The sequence below is a fragment of the Brachyhypopomus gauderio genome, chromosome 8 (genome assembly GCF_052324685.1).
Source record: "Brachyhypopomus gauderio isolate BG-103 chromosome 8, BGAUD_0.2, whole genome shotgun sequence".
Taxonomy (NCBI): Eukaryota; Metazoa; Chordata; class Actinopteri; order Gymnotiformes; family Hypopomidae; genus Brachyhypopomus; species Brachyhypopomus gauderio.
Genome location: NC_135218.1, coordinates 26,720,456 through 26,735,473, shown reverse-complemented (window position 1 = coordinate 26,735,473; position 15,018 = coordinate 26,720,456). Strand labels below are relative to the sequence as shown.

At 43.2% G+C, this 15,018-nt stretch overlaps 3 protein-coding genes across 3 annotated transcripts; 1 reads left to right on the top strand and 2 right to left on the bottom strand.

Moving 5' to 3' along the window:
• Window positions 1-361: 361 nt before the first annotated feature.
• tgds (TDP-glucose 4,6-dehydratase) lies at window positions 362-5,824 on the bottom strand. The gene is made up of 12 exons (XM_077015926.1): window positions 5,438-5,824; window positions 5,261-5,327; window positions 5,098-5,166; window positions 4,463-4,553; window positions 4,214-4,356; window positions 3,870-3,968; window positions 3,701-3,760; window positions 3,565-3,608; window positions 3,323-3,488; window positions 2,268-2,323; window positions 1,547-1,644; window positions 362-1,467 (listed from the first exon to the last, which is right to left on the bottom strand). The coding sequence occupies exons 1-12, from the start codon at window positions 5,530-5,532 to the stop codon at window positions 1,391-1,393; spliced, it is 1,065 nt and encodes a 354-aa protein (XP_076872041.1). The 5' UTR covers window positions 5,533-5,824; the 3' UTR covers window positions 362-1,390.
• Window positions 5,825-5,934: 110 nt separating this feature from the next.
• gpr180 (G protein-coupled receptor 180) lies at window positions 5,935-11,207 on the top strand. The gene is made up of 9 exons (XM_077015925.1): window positions 5,935-6,193; window positions 6,459-6,599; window positions 7,277-7,477; window positions 8,188-8,368; window positions 8,456-8,505; window positions 8,653-8,810; window positions 8,914-9,105; window positions 9,863-9,940; window positions 10,047-11,207. The coding sequence occupies exons 1-9, from the start codon at window positions 6,013-6,015 to the stop codon at window positions 10,197-10,199; spliced, it is 1,335 nt and encodes a 444-aa protein (XP_076872040.1). The 5' UTR covers window positions 5,935-6,012; the 3' UTR covers window positions 10,200-11,207.
• A 1,213-nt stretch (window positions 11,208-12,420) lies between these two features.
• On the bottom strand, window positions 12,421-15,015 carry catip (ciliogenesis associated TTC17 interacting protein). The gene is made up of 9 exons (XM_077015918.1): window positions 14,791-15,015; window positions 14,314-14,499; window positions 14,146-14,201; window positions 13,922-14,008; window positions 13,611-13,778; window positions 13,318-13,442; window positions 13,061-13,137; window positions 12,886-12,965; window positions 12,421-12,692 (listed from the first exon to the last, which is right to left on the bottom strand). The coding sequence occupies exons 1-9, from the start codon at window positions 14,870-14,872 to the stop codon at window positions 12,438-12,440; spliced, it is 1,116 nt and encodes a 371-aa protein (XP_076872033.1). The 5' UTR covers window positions 14,873-15,015; the 3' UTR covers window positions 12,421-12,437.
• Window positions 15,016-15,018: the final 3 nt, after the last annotated feature.

Genomic DNA, 15,018 nt, shown 5'->3' with positions numbered 1-15,018 from the left:
ATGGAGATTAGGTAAACTGGCAGTCCCTGACAAATTCTCCCTGAGTGTGTGTCTGTGTCTCTCTGTTCAATAAAAATGTGTGAATGTGTGTGTGCCTGTATGTCCAGTGGTGGGTGGTGCTCTGTCACTGGGTCTGTCCTCTCTCCTTCCTGCACACAGTACGCTGTGTGTGATTGGCTGCCGCTTCTCGCGGGTGTGTGATTGGTTGTCTGAGACTTGTACCTGTGTTAAAATTGTAAAGCGCCTTGGGTATTCAGATAGGTGCTATATAAATTGAACATTCATTCATTCATTCATAAATAAACGACATTCATAAATATGGTAAAAATGACCCATTGTTCCTTTAATTTACATGAATCCTGTAGGGTTCATACAATGTAGTACATTTTCAGTGTTCAGATTATTTTAACTGTATTTTCATTAAAAGAAAAACATTGACCCTTATTAATGAGTGCACTTTTAATGTTTCTCAAAATTACTTGTCATTTATTACACTTAATTTTAATATTTGTATTGAGAACTATTATTTTAAGTCTGACAAGGCATAATTAGGTGGTAACTTTAAAACCATTAACTTGTACCCATTAACATACCTGTGTAAGAGCTATTGAAAGACCAAAAATAGATCAAAACATCAAATACTTTTATTATTTTTGGCACACAAATGTTTAATTCCACCTGTATTAAATGAAGGATATTAAAATATAGCACATTATTTTCATTGTATAATTCTTGTTCCTTAAGGAATTAATTAAATATTGTGGTAAGTACATGTTTATGATGCACAGGCATCTACAGTATAGACGCCATGCGTCCTGGTCCAGTCCCAGTCCCAATCCCATCCTGGTCCAGTCCCAATCCCATCCTGGTCCAGTCCCAGTCCCATCCTGGTCCAGTCCCAGTCCCAATCCCATCCTGGTTCAGTCCCAGTCCCATCCTGGTCCAGTCCCAGTCCCTACCATGTAACATCAAACATCAAAGTGTGATCTCAATACATTCAGATGCTGCATCTGTTGGCAGTAGAGAACTCTGTTTCTAGATTTGTGCTTTTTTGAGTCGTCTTTATGCTGCATAATTCAGGAATGTTTGGTAGAATCTGAACAGCCACACTCTGTAGACAGAATCCTGTTGGTAATACATTTACATTTCACTGGCATGACATCATTAGTAGGATGGTGGCGAGGACGATGATTAGAAGAGCCTTTAATTGGGCAAACGTCCAGAATATTGCTGTTCTACCATGGGATCTGGTTTTACCCAAATCACAAGGCGTATTTCTTACTGGATGACATTAACTGTCCTGTCCATGATCTTCACACCTACAATGAAGTTAGAAGCGCAAGTCCAGAATGTTCCAGGCCTTCACAGGAACGCATCTTTGGCCTTCCCATCATAAAGCACGAGATGTTTCTCCATCAGTAGCTGCGACCACTGGCCAGTAGGACAAGTTCTCTTCATACCACTTAACTAGGAGACAAGCAGACACACCGCCATGTACAAACTACCAATGAACTATGTACAGAGATGCATTTATTATTAAACTAACTTGTCCTTCTGATTCCCTCCTTCCAGGGGACCGCTGGCGTCCAGCCAAGCTTGTGTATCTTGTCTGAGTTCAGAGGGTATCTCAGGTCACTGACAGGTCTAGAATGTCAAAATAAAAGTTCATCAATTCATACACTTTGGGCTCAACTATCCAAATGAATTAATATTCATACTTAAACATTTTTCTCTATGGCGTAGTCTACACTAACATGAGTAAATGGGGAAAGGCAGCGTTTGTGTTTTGGCTACACTAGCGTTTTCAGACCATTTCCCAGAAGTTCCCTGTCCACAGTAAAATAGAAACGATGGTGAGGTGAGTGTGTGATGTCACTTCCGCCCACGTGCAGCTGTATATAATGTAGGTCATCACTAAATACACCTGGATTCATACTGCACCATGAGCCAACATATAGGGGAAATGGTGAGAAACATATAGGGGAAATGGTGAGAAACATATAGGGGAAATGGTGAGAAACATATAGGGGAAATGGTGAGAAAGACGGACGTCATCTTTGTCAAGTCAACCAACAGAGTTCTTCCGTTTTGGAATGGTCAGTGTTTTCTACAAGCCACGTCCCTTTAGTTTAGCATATATGAACTGGCAAAACATATGAACACAGATGCATTTCCCAATTCCAATTTATTATTATTCCAATACATTTTATTTATTTATAGTGTGGAGCAGCCCTTAACAATCACTCACAGGAGGTTCCACCACTCACCTGTCCTCAACAAATAGTAGCCATCCATCCAAATCATTATTTGATGCATTCTTCATCTAGGGTACAGAAATCCAAGCTAAATTTAATTCACATCTTTGTTGGTTTTGTTTAAACATGCACATTTATTTATATTTTATACATTTGACATTAATTAAGTACATGTGTTGAGGCACATCGGATCTGTTTCTCACCGTTACCTACACTGGCAGAGTAGCTCAGAGTCTGTATGGTCAGTAAATGGCAAAATGACAGACATGCACAGAAGTGCAACATAACCCAGAATGTAAACCGAACAGCTTCAGTCATTTCAGTGCACGATACTGAAGTTCCATCTACATTAACAAGACCAACTGCATCACGTTATCTGCATTACAAACTTTTGCTGAGAAAATACAAGCTGACAAATGCCGTTTCCCTAGATATCTCAAAGCTGCACTTTTGGAAGCTTCAGGTTTACACCAGCTCACAGGGATACAGCTGGTTTACAGCCCTATACCTGTGAATCATTGATAACTTTACCATCTTTGGATAAAAACAAGTCAGCTCCAGTGCCATTGGTCAGCTATGAATAAGAAGCATATTGAGGCAGTTAAGAATTTACCCTGAAAGTCAAAATACTAGGAGTGGTTGAACAAGAAACAGGAGAAATGTTCTACCATGGCCAAGACAAAGTCCAGATCTTAATACAACCTAAACCTGGAGCACATCTGCCCAGAAGAATGGTAAAAAAAATCACTCTCACACAATGGCAGGAAGAATGGATGAAAACCACTTGTAAACATTACTATATTTGTAGAAACGTACCAACAGACTTTGCTGTTATTTAATCAAAAGGTGTTTTCTCCATGTACTGCACTGAAGGGGTTAAATACTTATGCAGGTTTCAGTTTCTAAATGATCTGCTGACAAATGATAACTTTTAACCTTTTAGCCTATTGTAAAATACTTGCTGACACAAAACACCATGTGCAAACCCCATGAATCAGGTGAATTATAAGGTGGTTGAATAACGCTACTGAACATGGCTGGAGTCAAGATGGCTTTAAAAAACCTACCTTTTCCACCAGCTCTCTAGCCAGCTGGATGACAGGAATCTCAAAGGCAGCACCAATGTTGTAAACCTCTCCCATAATGCCCCTCTCCATGAGCATCAGGAGTGCCTCTGTAGCATCATCAACGTAGAGGAAGTGCCGTGATTGGAGGCCCGTTCCCTGAATAGTGCTGCAGGGGACCAATCAGAACTCGTCGACTCCTAGAATACTCCTGTTCATCTCATATTAATTCAAATCAAACTCACCATTTTTGATCCTGTTGTAGAAGCCCAATAAATCTGGGAATAACCTGAAAAGTATGATGAAAAACTCGCTATATTGAGTATATATGTTAAATGTTACTTGGAAAAAAAAAGTACTACCGGTAAATGTCTTGCTTACCTTCTCATAATATTGCCGTGGTCCATAAACATTATTGCTCCTTGTTATTATTACTGGAAACTGAAATGTTTTAAGGAAAACTCATTCTCAAACAGTTAAACGTCTCAGTTTAATAAAATACAAGATAATCAAAGGAACAGCTCCAATCCCAAGAATGAATGGTGAATACCTTGTGCTTCTCCCAGTATGACAGCACCATCTTCTCAGCTGCAGTCTTTGATCTGGAGTACGGATTGGTCGGCCTTTGTGGACAGAACTCATCAAAGACCTGTCAACAAATGACGGACCAGGATCACGTTACACTACATTTCCACTACGAAATGAGTGGTTTGTACAATAATTTACAATTGTGATGTTTAAAAAATTTAAAAATTAGAAGTGATGATGTTCTTTGAGTTAAGAAAAGTGACACGCCCAATGACAGCACCGGCCCGTGTTCTCAGTAAACCAAAACCAAGCGCTTAGTGGATCGTAAAAGGTTTAAAAGTGAGATGTTTGTGAACTGAGCCCCACCTTGTCCAGACTGTCTCCGTACACTTCATCAGTGCTCAAATATATGAATTTCTCCACTCCGGCTTCAAATGCAGCTTGGAGCAGAATGCTTGTGCCATCTGCATTAACATGCATGAATTGGGACGGATACAGGAAGGAATTCTCTAAAGAGTACCAGGAAACAGACATGACATTCACCTGTCTCTCTGAACATACACAAACTAGGTAAAGCAGCGAGTTAACTCAAGCAAATTCTCAAAAATTTCTTACCAACATGAGTCTGAGCAGCACAATGGAAAACAATGTCAATATTTTCAGTAGAAAACAGACGATTTATAAAGTACTTGTTGCAAATATCCCCCTGTGGAGAGAGGGACAATTAACTAGATGTTGAAGAAATCAGTGTCAGTCACTAGTGGCTGGCCCACTGGTAGAATGAAAGGAGAAGTGACTATGTAGTTATGGGAAGAGCTGCCAGATTCCCTGACTCGTACTGATGAGAAGTGTACATTCCATCTTCACACATGCTCAACCTGGGAGGACTTCTAGAAACCTCCATCACTGCCAGAAGCTGCCACGCCTTTGGCTGTAACATCACCAGTGCTTATAGTCATGGATCACATTTTAACACACAGTCCCTGAACAAGACATTTTCTCCCAGAATAAAAGTCTGGAGAAATTATTTATCTGGTCATTAACAAACAAAATCCAGGCTGTTACATTTCTATCTGAATGGTGATATTGTTGAAATGTAGTCAGCCATCAGTACCCTGTAGCTCGTTCTACAAACGAACAAATATAAGCTGTGAAATCTTTAATTCTTGCTTCATCTCCCTTTTGACATTCCTGCGGTTGTGAATAACAACCTACAATGAAATAATTAGCTAAATGTAACTAAGACCTACCTGAATGAATGTGTAAGTATGTGTGTTCTCAAGCCATCTGAGGTTCTTTAAACTTGAACAGTAGTCCAACTAAAACAAAAACATACGATATATAACACAAGACTGATAGATAGGCATTGTGTGTGTGTGTGTGTTGTTAAATAGATGGACTGAGATATCTTACTGAATCAACATTGATGATTCTCCACAGTGGATATTTCACAGCCAAACGGATGATCAAATGAGACCCGCTAAGAATACATTTTTGGCACATCAACAAATATCCTTTATTTAGATTTTTTTTAAGTAAATACATTTTTATACATTTTTTAAAGTAAATAAAGGGGTAAGTGGCACTCACATGAAACCAGCACCCCCGGTAACAAGAACGGTCTTACAGCCAAGTTTTCTGAGGGCAGTTTGGGTCTCACTCTCATCAGACATTGCTGCGTCCATAATGTTTTAATGAATATGTTCAGGTGTTCAGACGGTCGTGTCAGGATCCAACATAACAGCCCAATAAACCCAAACAAGTTCTGGAGCCAACATTGTGAAACGACCTGTACATCCTACAACACCGAGCGAAGACAATTACGCGGATAGAGAGTTCATCATATCTCAAGATATCTTCAGTTAACACAGAACAACCGTGGTGAATGTGTTTAATTAATGTGTTTAATTAAGGAGCTAACTCCTAGCCACGAGCCAGAGTGACGCACTTTACGACTCGTTTGACCGCTTTGCGGCAGTGCTGACACGTATCATATCAGTCGCCAGCGTTGTCCAGACGTTATAAGCCCCGCCTTTACTTCGCCGTCATTGGTTCTGCCGACGTTTTAGGGAGAAATCCACTGAACCCATTGGTCCCCACGTCGTTCCATCAAGTACCCCAGCGGAAAGGGAGCAGTCCGCGATAATCCTCATTCATTGGCGTGTATGAGGAGATTAAGTCGCTTTATTGATGGTCGTGATGAAACCATGTATTCGTTCTCGCTCATCCTGATCGCTTTTATGCACAGTCACTCTTCAGCTGATGGGAAAACGGTATCTGGTGTGTTTCGGAGCGACGCAGCCAGGGAACACCATGGCCAGTATATAACCAGGTTTCTGTACCACGGTAGGTTACTGGAGCAGTTTCTAAAAATTGCAGTTTTTTTTTACGACCGCACACAAGTTGTGTTTGTTTGAGCAATCATCTACTTCATATTCATGAACTTCGGAGAATGTGTTCACATTATGTGCAGCAGATAAACATGGGGCGATTTCAACTAATGTACATGCATGGTCTTGCAGTGGAGTCGACAGGTTCTTGTATGTTCCTGGAGTGAATCTCATCGTGGTGCATTAGTTCAACCTCCTCCCTCCCTCCCTCTCTCCTCCAGGGGACCATGGCCTGATGTCCTACCGACTAGACAACGCGCCCTTGGCCGTGCAGAAGGAGGCGAAGCTGCTGCTCTTTCAGACCATGGAGGACTTTGACAACCTGAGCTGTCTGGAGAGAGTTGCAGGAGCTCGACTTACCAGTACGTCCAGTCCCTTATTCAGTGGTTTGAACTCTTTGCTTGCTCCTATATGGCTCTATTAATAGTGATAGATGTTGTATAACCTGTTACCATGAAATTTACCTTAAGATATCGTGATATAATTCATTGGTAAATTTAGTGTTTAAGGGAATGAGGATGATCTTTGGTGTATGATGACAAAATCTGTGTGAAAATCAGTATTGTGTGGTTTGGGGCATGTCATTTCTAAAATTATTTTTGCAGTCATATTTCTATAGTAAATTATTATTATTATTATTATTATTATTATTATTATTATTATGGTAATCCATTATAGTCCATCAGCAAACTCATTCGTAAACAGTGATCCCACAGATGGTCAGTCTGTGATTATATATTTACATTTACGTAAACACCAAAATGCATCCAAGCGAGGATATTCTAAGCCAGCATGCCTTGTAATCATGGGGAGATGAAGTGTGGCATTTAGGCAGGTGAAGTGAACTGCATCGTTGCTCAGGTGGTCAGGCCACGGGGGTTTCTTCAATGTCCGGACTTGCTACGATCTCCCGCAGTGACCTGCCTGGATGCAGGCCTTTTTTACGCAGATATATACAATAATAAATAACACTGGTTCTGGTTTGAGCGTGCTCTCCACATCAAATCACCTGATCAGATGTGTGTTCGTACGTCTGCAGTTACGCTGAGCACAGAAGCACACAACGAGAGCATGCCCCAGCAGTCCAGCCCCCACACGTGGCACGTGATGTACTCCGACCGCTACACCTGCCAGGAGGAGGCGCTGGAGGACGTGATGGAGGGCGTGGGCTTCCAGCTCGTCATGTTGAACCCCGACTCTGCGGGGAACCCACTGGACCACTTCAGTGGCGAGGAGGCTGGTTAGTCTGACCTCAGACCGACCTCTGCAGCATCTGATGAGATAATGAGCTCAGGCGGCTTGCGTTAGGCATTCTGTTGTATTAGCTTCATTCACTTTCAGTGAACTTTGTTCAGTTATTGTTATGAATGAATGAATGAATGTTCGATTTATATAGCGCCTTTCTAGATTCCCAAGGCGCTTTTTACAATTTAACACAGGTACAAGTCACAGACAATCAATCACACACACACTGGCGAGAAGCGGCAGCCAATTGCGCACAGCGTACACTCTACCGGAAGCCACAGCCCCCTGGGGGACTGAATGGGGTGCAGGAAGGGGAGAGAGGACAGACCCTAGTGGCAAAGCACCATCCACCACTGGACATACAAGCACACGCACGCACACACATTACTTTTTATTGAACATAGAGACACAGACACACACTCAGGGAGAATTTTTTTTTTTTTTTTGTTGACTGCCAATTTACCTAACCTCCATGTTTTTGGACTGTGGGAGGAAACCCACGCAGACACGGGGAGAACATGGAAACTCCACTCAGATAGGGACTTGAACCCAAGACCCCAGTGCTGAGAGGCAAACGTGCTAACCACCAGCCACCGTGTTGCCCATGTTATCACCAGCCACCATGTTGACCGTGTTATCATTATTGTTTGTTATTTTGTTGCTCTTGAAGCACGTTGAACAGACTGTTTCTCCTGGCCTCTCTAGGTTTGCACAGCTTCTATTTCATGCTGATCCTGGCCTACTTTGTGGCCTGCTGCATCTACCTGCAGCCGCTGTGGCAGGCTCTAAACAAGGGCGGCCCCATGCACACGGTGCTGAAGGTCCTGTCCACCGCTCTGCTGCTGCAGGGACTGTCTGTGATCTTTAACTACATCCACATGGCCAGGTGCGACTAACGCTCTCAGTGAGTCCCATTTCCCATGAGGAAAATCACGGTGTCTGTGACGCTCCTCGTGTTTCTTTCTACTCTCAGATACGCGAGGGACGGAGTGGGAACGCCCCTGATAGGAGGCATCGCAGAGTGTGAGCGTCCACCTCCGCTGGATCTGTGCTGGCCGTTAGCCGCTAGCGCTGCGCTTAAGGGCGGTTGTGTAGTCGTGTACTGAGGTGGTATAGGTGACCCGTGCTGCTGTTGTGTGTGTGTGTGTGTGTGTGTGTGTGTGTGTGCAGTCTGCGACATGGTGGCCGAGGTCCAGATGCTCTATATGCTGCTGAGTCTGTGCATGGGCTGGACGCTTAGCCGTGGCAGGAAGCCCCAGAGCAGACCCCTGCAGTGGGACTCCACACCGGCCTCCACGGCCCTGGCGCTCGGGGCCGTCTTCACCCAGGTCGGCACGCAGGATGCTCTACGGCCCTTACAGGAACAAGACCGCCTGCAGATGCTGCTGCCGTTTGCTCAAGTTTACTCATTTTATGCCTGTGAACCTGTAGGGCGCGTTACTGATCTGGGAGCAGTTTGAAGACACGGAGCACCACAGTTATCACGCCCACCACACTGTAGCCAGTTTACTGCTGATGGCGCTACGCCTGGTCCTGTCGCTGCTCCTCGCGTCTGTCCTGTACCAGATCATCTCCACCGAGAGGAGCACGTTGAAGAGGGACTTCTACCTCAGCTTTGCCAAGGTAAGCCCGTTCTTTCCCTTCTGTTCTTTCACTGTGGCACTGGTAAAAGAACAGCTTCACCTTTAGCATTTAGCGGACGCTCCTGTCCAGAGGAACTCGCAGATGGGACTTGTTATCTGTTTGGAAGTTATGGACGTTTCTTTGGGGGGAGTGGGGTGGTAGTGTATATAACAGTGGTGTGCAGGGCATATCGGGGGTAACTGGCTAAGGTAGCAGCTGTGTAGGCTGTGATGTTGTACTTAAAATACTGTACGCTGTGATGTAGTACAGAAAATGCTGTACGCTGTGATGTAGTACTGAAAATGCTGTAGCCCCTTCAGAACGCTGAGAAGGCCCAGGCTGCTGTAGGCCTTACTTCTTAGTGAAAATCATAAATTTCATGTCAGATTTTGTCACTTTGCTAAAATGCTTACATTACTGAAGCCGTCAAAATATCACCAGAAGCGGCGTTTATGCACATGCACAGCAGTGAGTCACATCACCCATACTAATGGACGGTTTTGATGAGTTTCAGTCTCGAATACAAATGTATCCAATAGTCACCAAGACTATGTAAAGTCACCAGTATGTGCAGGTTGATGGTCCGATGATGGTCTGTAGGTAATCTTCGTAATACATGATCACAAAGAGTTGGCTCATTGCTTGTACAATCATCCTGTTGGTTGGGCTTCATGACTCTTGGCTCCTCACAGCCACCGTTGCTGCTGCGTGCCAGCGTGTGTGTGTCCTTCAGCAGTGCGGCCTGCTTTTCTTTCAGGGCTGTTTCCTGTGGTTCCTCTGTCATCCAGTTCTTGTCCTCCTCTCCGTGATATTCAACGAGCATCAAAAAGAAAAGGTATGAAACTCTGACCGACCCTAAACCAGAACGCTCACTGGTCCCAGCAAACACAAAGGAGCACACTCAGTTATATGCTTTTTGTTTTGTTGCGTGTGTATTTTAGGTCATAACCATCGGGGTGATCCTGTGCCAGTCCATCTCTGTGGTGATCTTGTACAGACTCTTCCTGTCCAGGAGTCTGTACTGGGAGGTGTCATCACTGTCTTCTGTCACGTTGCCCCTCACCATGTCCAGGGGCCCTCGGGGTCGGTACTGAACCCAAGTGCCTCCCCTTTCCTCCGCTCCTTCTGCTATAAGAGCCTCGGAGGCCCGACAGAACCAGAGGACTCTGCAAACAGACAGCAGACGAACAGGCTGTGCCATCGGAGCACACACCTGTGACCAGCTGTACACGTTTATTAATGTGCACAGTCTCATGCACAGTGTTACAGAGCATTGATTAGTACCTCAGTCTCATTATATATATATATTAAAAGAACCTGTGCTGTTATAATCATATCAGTAAGATCTGGGATTACAGACTAGATTGAAACAGCATACACATACAAGGACTGACAAGGTACAGAACTGTCATTACTGGAAATGCTCATATATTCTACACATAGGAGAACTGTGGTTTAAAGGTGTGCCTGTGTTGAGGTCACTTACATAGGAGTACTGTGGTCACCTGTGGTTTAAAGGTGTGCCTGTGTTGAGGTCGCTTACACAGTACATGGAATTCAGACATCTAGATTTCATAGCTATGTTACTGGGACACGTACGCCATTTCTCACCTGAGTCCAGGACTAAGAAAAAATCTGTGGTCTGATTATTAACAAAAAAAAAGCCATTGAGTCATGGACTAAGGAGTTTACTCTGTAGCGCAATAGGATGTAAAACATTTGCACAGAGAATTAATACTACATAAAACATGGGAAACTATACTTGAATAAAGATGCTGGTGTGTGTGTGTGTGTGTGTGTGTGTGCATGTGTGCGGTATGAATTGAGTATATTCAGTATGCGAGTTGAACTTCATTTCACAAGTGCCTGAAACGACAATCACTTTGTAGATGAAAGATGACTTGTGTTGTTTCTGCTGGGAGGACAGTGAACAAATATGGACCATTTAGAGCAGAGTTCATGTTCTGACACTTGGACTGTTTTTCCCAAGATAACACTTAGGTCTGTGTTTATGTACAAGCTAACGGTCGTCACTAGCATGGTTTGTAAATTATTATTGTAATGCATAAACCATTTTTGTTAATAAATATGTTGTACAGACATTTGGAAGATAAAGCAACATTATAAGCTCTTAATGCATTATCATAAGATGTCTTAAGCTCTTAATTCATCATCATAAGCTGTCTTAAGCTCTTAATTCATCATCATAAGCTGTATTAAGATCTTAATTCATCATCATAAGCTGTATTAAGGTCTTAAATCATTAGCACATTGCTAATTGCTGATTTAAGTAAAAAAGGGTTGTTTCACAAATTCTTCCACAAATATCAATAACATTCAAAAGTATGGCTCAATAAGTGGGATTTTTTTAATCAGTGCCAGATTACTATTTATTTTGCAGAGATACAGGTATTTGTGGAATGGTGTGATAATAACCACCTTAATGTGAATGTTAAGAAGGCACAAGTGATTGTCTTTGACCCAAAGGGCATTAAGAATCATGATCCAGTGGCTGTTGAAATGAAATGAAATGTGCCATATTTTGTCAATTGTGATTTTTACACCCCAATCGAAATTTGTCCTCCGCTTTTAACCCATCTGTGCAGTCAGAACACACACACACACACTAGTGATTACTAGGGGGCTGTGGATCACACGTGCCCAGAGCGGTGGGCAGCCCTAGCCCGGCGCCCGGGGAGCAGTTGGGGTTAGGTGCCTTGCTCAAGGGCACCTCAGTCATGACCTGTCTGGGAATCGAACCCACGACCCTCCGGTCACAAGACCAGTTCCCTAACCGCAAGGCCATGACTGCCCATTGGCAATACCATGTGTCTGGTCTCATTCTATACCTGGGTGTTTACACAGAGATCACACATGGATGGCCATCATACAGTGTGTGGAGTACCTCTGTGCCAGACTGCAGCACAGATTGCATTTCTGACTTTCTGACTGAGCTTTGGAGAAGACCAGAAGCTCATGGCCCTATTATATTAGGCCAGATCATGACAAGATCATCTCTAATCCAGATTACGTTCTGTCTGCAGAGGGTCAACGTCTCCCTTCGGGCGGGAGATTTAGAGTGCTAATGTGTAGATTAATCAGGTTTAGAACTTTTGTACCTACATTGATTACACTTAATTTTATTAGGTGAGTAACGTGTGTGTCTGCACATTTTTTATGTTATTAATGTGTGTAATGTTAGTAGCTTGACTGATCCAGTTTTGGGATGTACAAATATTTCCCCTGGTGAAATAAAAATCAATTAAGTCCACAGGCAGTAATAATGAAAATAAAACCAGGAAGCAAATCTTCCCCTTACAAAATGGAAAACTTTATTCGTTTGCCAAGTGTGCTGGACAAAGGTTTGGTTTGTCATGTCCCTGTCCATCAGAATCCGCCATGGTTCTGGAGGCCTTGAAGATACTACCTGGTGGGTTTAAAGAGGCAAAGGGGGCAAAGAAGTCTCGGGCAAAAGTGCAAACGTCGTGAGGTTTCCTCAGCAGCAGCAACTGTAGGAAATCTGCTAGGAGTGTCTTGAGCTCAGGGTGCTGTCTAACATAGGAGCAGTGGTCCGCTCTCAGCTCCTCCTGCAGTATAGATATGAGCACACAGGTAGGAGGAAGACATAGAATACTCTCGCACATTCTATACTTATATAAGCTTGTAGTGGTTTGTACTGTTTTCTTAATGTTGGCATATAATCGCTTCCTATTATGAATGATTTAAGATATTGAATGATTTATGATAACAATATATCAATTTCTGCACATAAATTATCACCTTTCTGTCAAGAAACTTTGAATACAGTTCCATGTCCTCCTCCCAGACGAGGGGCTTTTTCTCAAAGACTGGCTTCTCCTCTGAAACAACAAACAACAACAACAAAATGTGTAGTATGTTGTCGTATAAATATGAACATTGAAAAGATGGTGCAGGTGTGGTCAAATACACAGACCCTCGCCGACTCTGACAGGAAGATGGAGGAGACACATTCTCACAGGTGAGCCCACTTGTACTCTGCTTGCTAGATGTCTAGAATGAAGAAGGTCAGAAAAGCTTACAGCTTTCGTTTCGTGCCTACCTTACGAGTTAAAACACTAGCTTTTATCTACCCAGTGTACAGCAGAAAAGATGTGCCACGACTGTTTGAAGTGGTGGAACAAGCCCTAGATACAGAAACGGTGTACTTCTCAGTAAAGAAGGAAGTCTTACCCATTTGACAGGAAGTAGCAGTGCCAGCTTGCTGGGTTGTCTCTAGTAGGGGAGATGGTCCTCTCAATGCCAAACACATCCAGAGACTCTCTGCTGACTATCTGCCTCTTTGACCCCAGCTCCCTCTGAAGGGAACAACAGGCTTTAATTAGAAAGTGTGACTTACCCACTAATTAGAACAGTGAATGTACTACTGGAAGTGCAAATGGAAGCACCATCCCTGAAAAAAAAAAACACAATGTTCAAATATGAGATGATCGCATTCAAGATCAAAATGTGATCCGAGCACTCACGTAGGTTGAAACAGTGATTTGAGTGTCTGCATCCAGCGATAGGAACAACATGTTTTCTGGAACCTTCTTCAGCTGAGCCAAAATGCGCATCAACACGAAGTTGGAGGCCTCGGACACAAACCCTCGTAGAGAGTTCAAGGGCACCGTGAATGTGTGCTTCGTAACTTCCTACAAAAAGGACAAAATTACATCGATTATGGACCCTATTAGAATTAAAATAACAAAAGTGGTTGACCAGTTCGTGGGAATTATGCCCTGTTGACATGAGGTCTAGATAATCTCTTTGATCCGTGTGGTGAATTTATGTTTACCTCTTTCTCTGTAATGACCCTGTTCACCACTAGATGTCCATCTTGTTTCACTATGTGCACTTTCTTGTCCAGCGTGTGCTGCTGCAGCTGGGGTATTTAACAGTTGAACATGTAAGGTCAGACCTCCGAATATGATGTGAGTGCAACGCACTTGAATAGAGGCCATGGAAATGTAAAATATATTTAGATAAGAACACACGACTGCATTTAAATAACAGTGGTACCTTCATATATTCATGATGGTTCTCTTCTAATGGCTCAAGCATTAGGGACAAATAAGCTGAAAACAAGCAATATCAATAAAAAGATAGAAATGCACAGAATAAACACATTTGCTATAAATAAAATCACAAAGGTTATTCTCCTTTGAAGTATAGACCGCCCAGTCTCACCCGAAATGGAGGTACCACACGGTACTCCATCAACTGTCCCGTGACTGTTCGCCTGGACCACATAACAAGGCGCCTCGTTGTAGCTGCCCGTCTGTACGTTAACGCAGAACTCTCCAAGCTCCCTCTCGGTGTCGGACGTTATTACCAGAGAGTCCACAAACAGACACCGATCCACATCTCTTGGGCCTGAAAGAAACAGTCGTTTTCCATCGTGTCCATTTTAACTCGAAACAGGAAAGACGTAAGGTGTTGGAGTATTTGGGTGGTAGACCAAAAGATCTGTACCATCATTGGGTCACCAGTCGGGGGTTATGAGAACATTTACAGACGTGACACCACGACATCCGTAATAATCCGAACCCGACACGCTCACACTTTCGCAGGTTTGGTGACGGATCGGAACCACCAGACTGCTGGACACGGAGCAGGACAAGTTCTGTCCAGCAGTTTGAAAGTGTCCAGGACTCTCTAACTTACCGATGTTGGAAATAAACTCTATAGCTTCTTCCGACGCTTTAAGTGCTCCTGTTTCCACGTGTAACTCCTCCGCGTCCGTCATGTTTTTGTTTATCGTCTTAATCCAGTCTTTACGTTATTGTGGACCAACATCGTCGGTATCCTTGACAACAGTAACACGTACCGTAAATCTCATCGTAGTCGTGCGGTAAATATTTAGCTACGGCCCGTTTGATTGTAGCAGACACA

What these genes read in the sequence shown, in the direction of transcription:
- tgds (XM_077015926.1), bottom strand. Translation starts at nt 5,532, where the DNA reads ATGGACGCAGCAATGTCTGATGAGAGTGAGACCCAAACTGCCCTCAGA. An exon ending in GAATCATCAATGTTGATTCA is followed by an intron (nt 5,167 to 5,260) that starts GTAAGATATCTC and finishes TTTTTGTTTTAG; the next exon opens with TTGGACTACTGTTCAAGTTT. An exon ending in GGAGGGAATCAGAAGGACAA is followed by an intron (nt 1,468 to 1,546) that starts GTTAGTTTAATA and finishes CTTGTCTCCTAG; the next exon opens with TTAAGTGGTATGAAGAGAAC.
- gpr180 (XM_077015925.1), top strand. Translation starts at nt 6,013, where the DNA reads ATGAGGAGATTAAGTCGCTTTATTGATGGTCGTGATGAAACCATGTAT. An exon ending in AACCAGGTTTCTGTACCACG is followed by an intron (nt 6,194 to 6,458) that starts GTAGGTTACTGG and finishes TCTCTCCTCCAG; the next exon opens with GGGACCATGGCCTGATGTCC. An exon ending in TGCAGGAGCTCGACTTACCA is followed by an intron (nt 6,600 to 7,276) that starts GTACGTCCAGTC and finishes GTACGTCTGCAG; the next exon opens with TTACGCTGAGCACAGAAGCA.
- catip (XM_077015918.1), bottom strand. Translation starts at nt 14,872, where the DNA reads ATGACGGACGCGGAGGAGTTACACGTGGAAACAGGAGCACTTAAAGCG. An exon ending in GTGTGGTACCTCCATTTCGG is followed by an intron (nt 14,202 to 14,313) that starts GTGAGACTGGGC and finishes GCTTGTTTTCAG; the next exon opens with CTTATTTGTCCCTAATGCTT. An exon ending in ACCATCATGAATATATGAAG is followed by an intron (nt 14,009 to 14,145) that starts GTACCACTGTTA and finishes TAAATACCCCAG; the next exon opens with CTGCAGCAGCACACGCTGGA.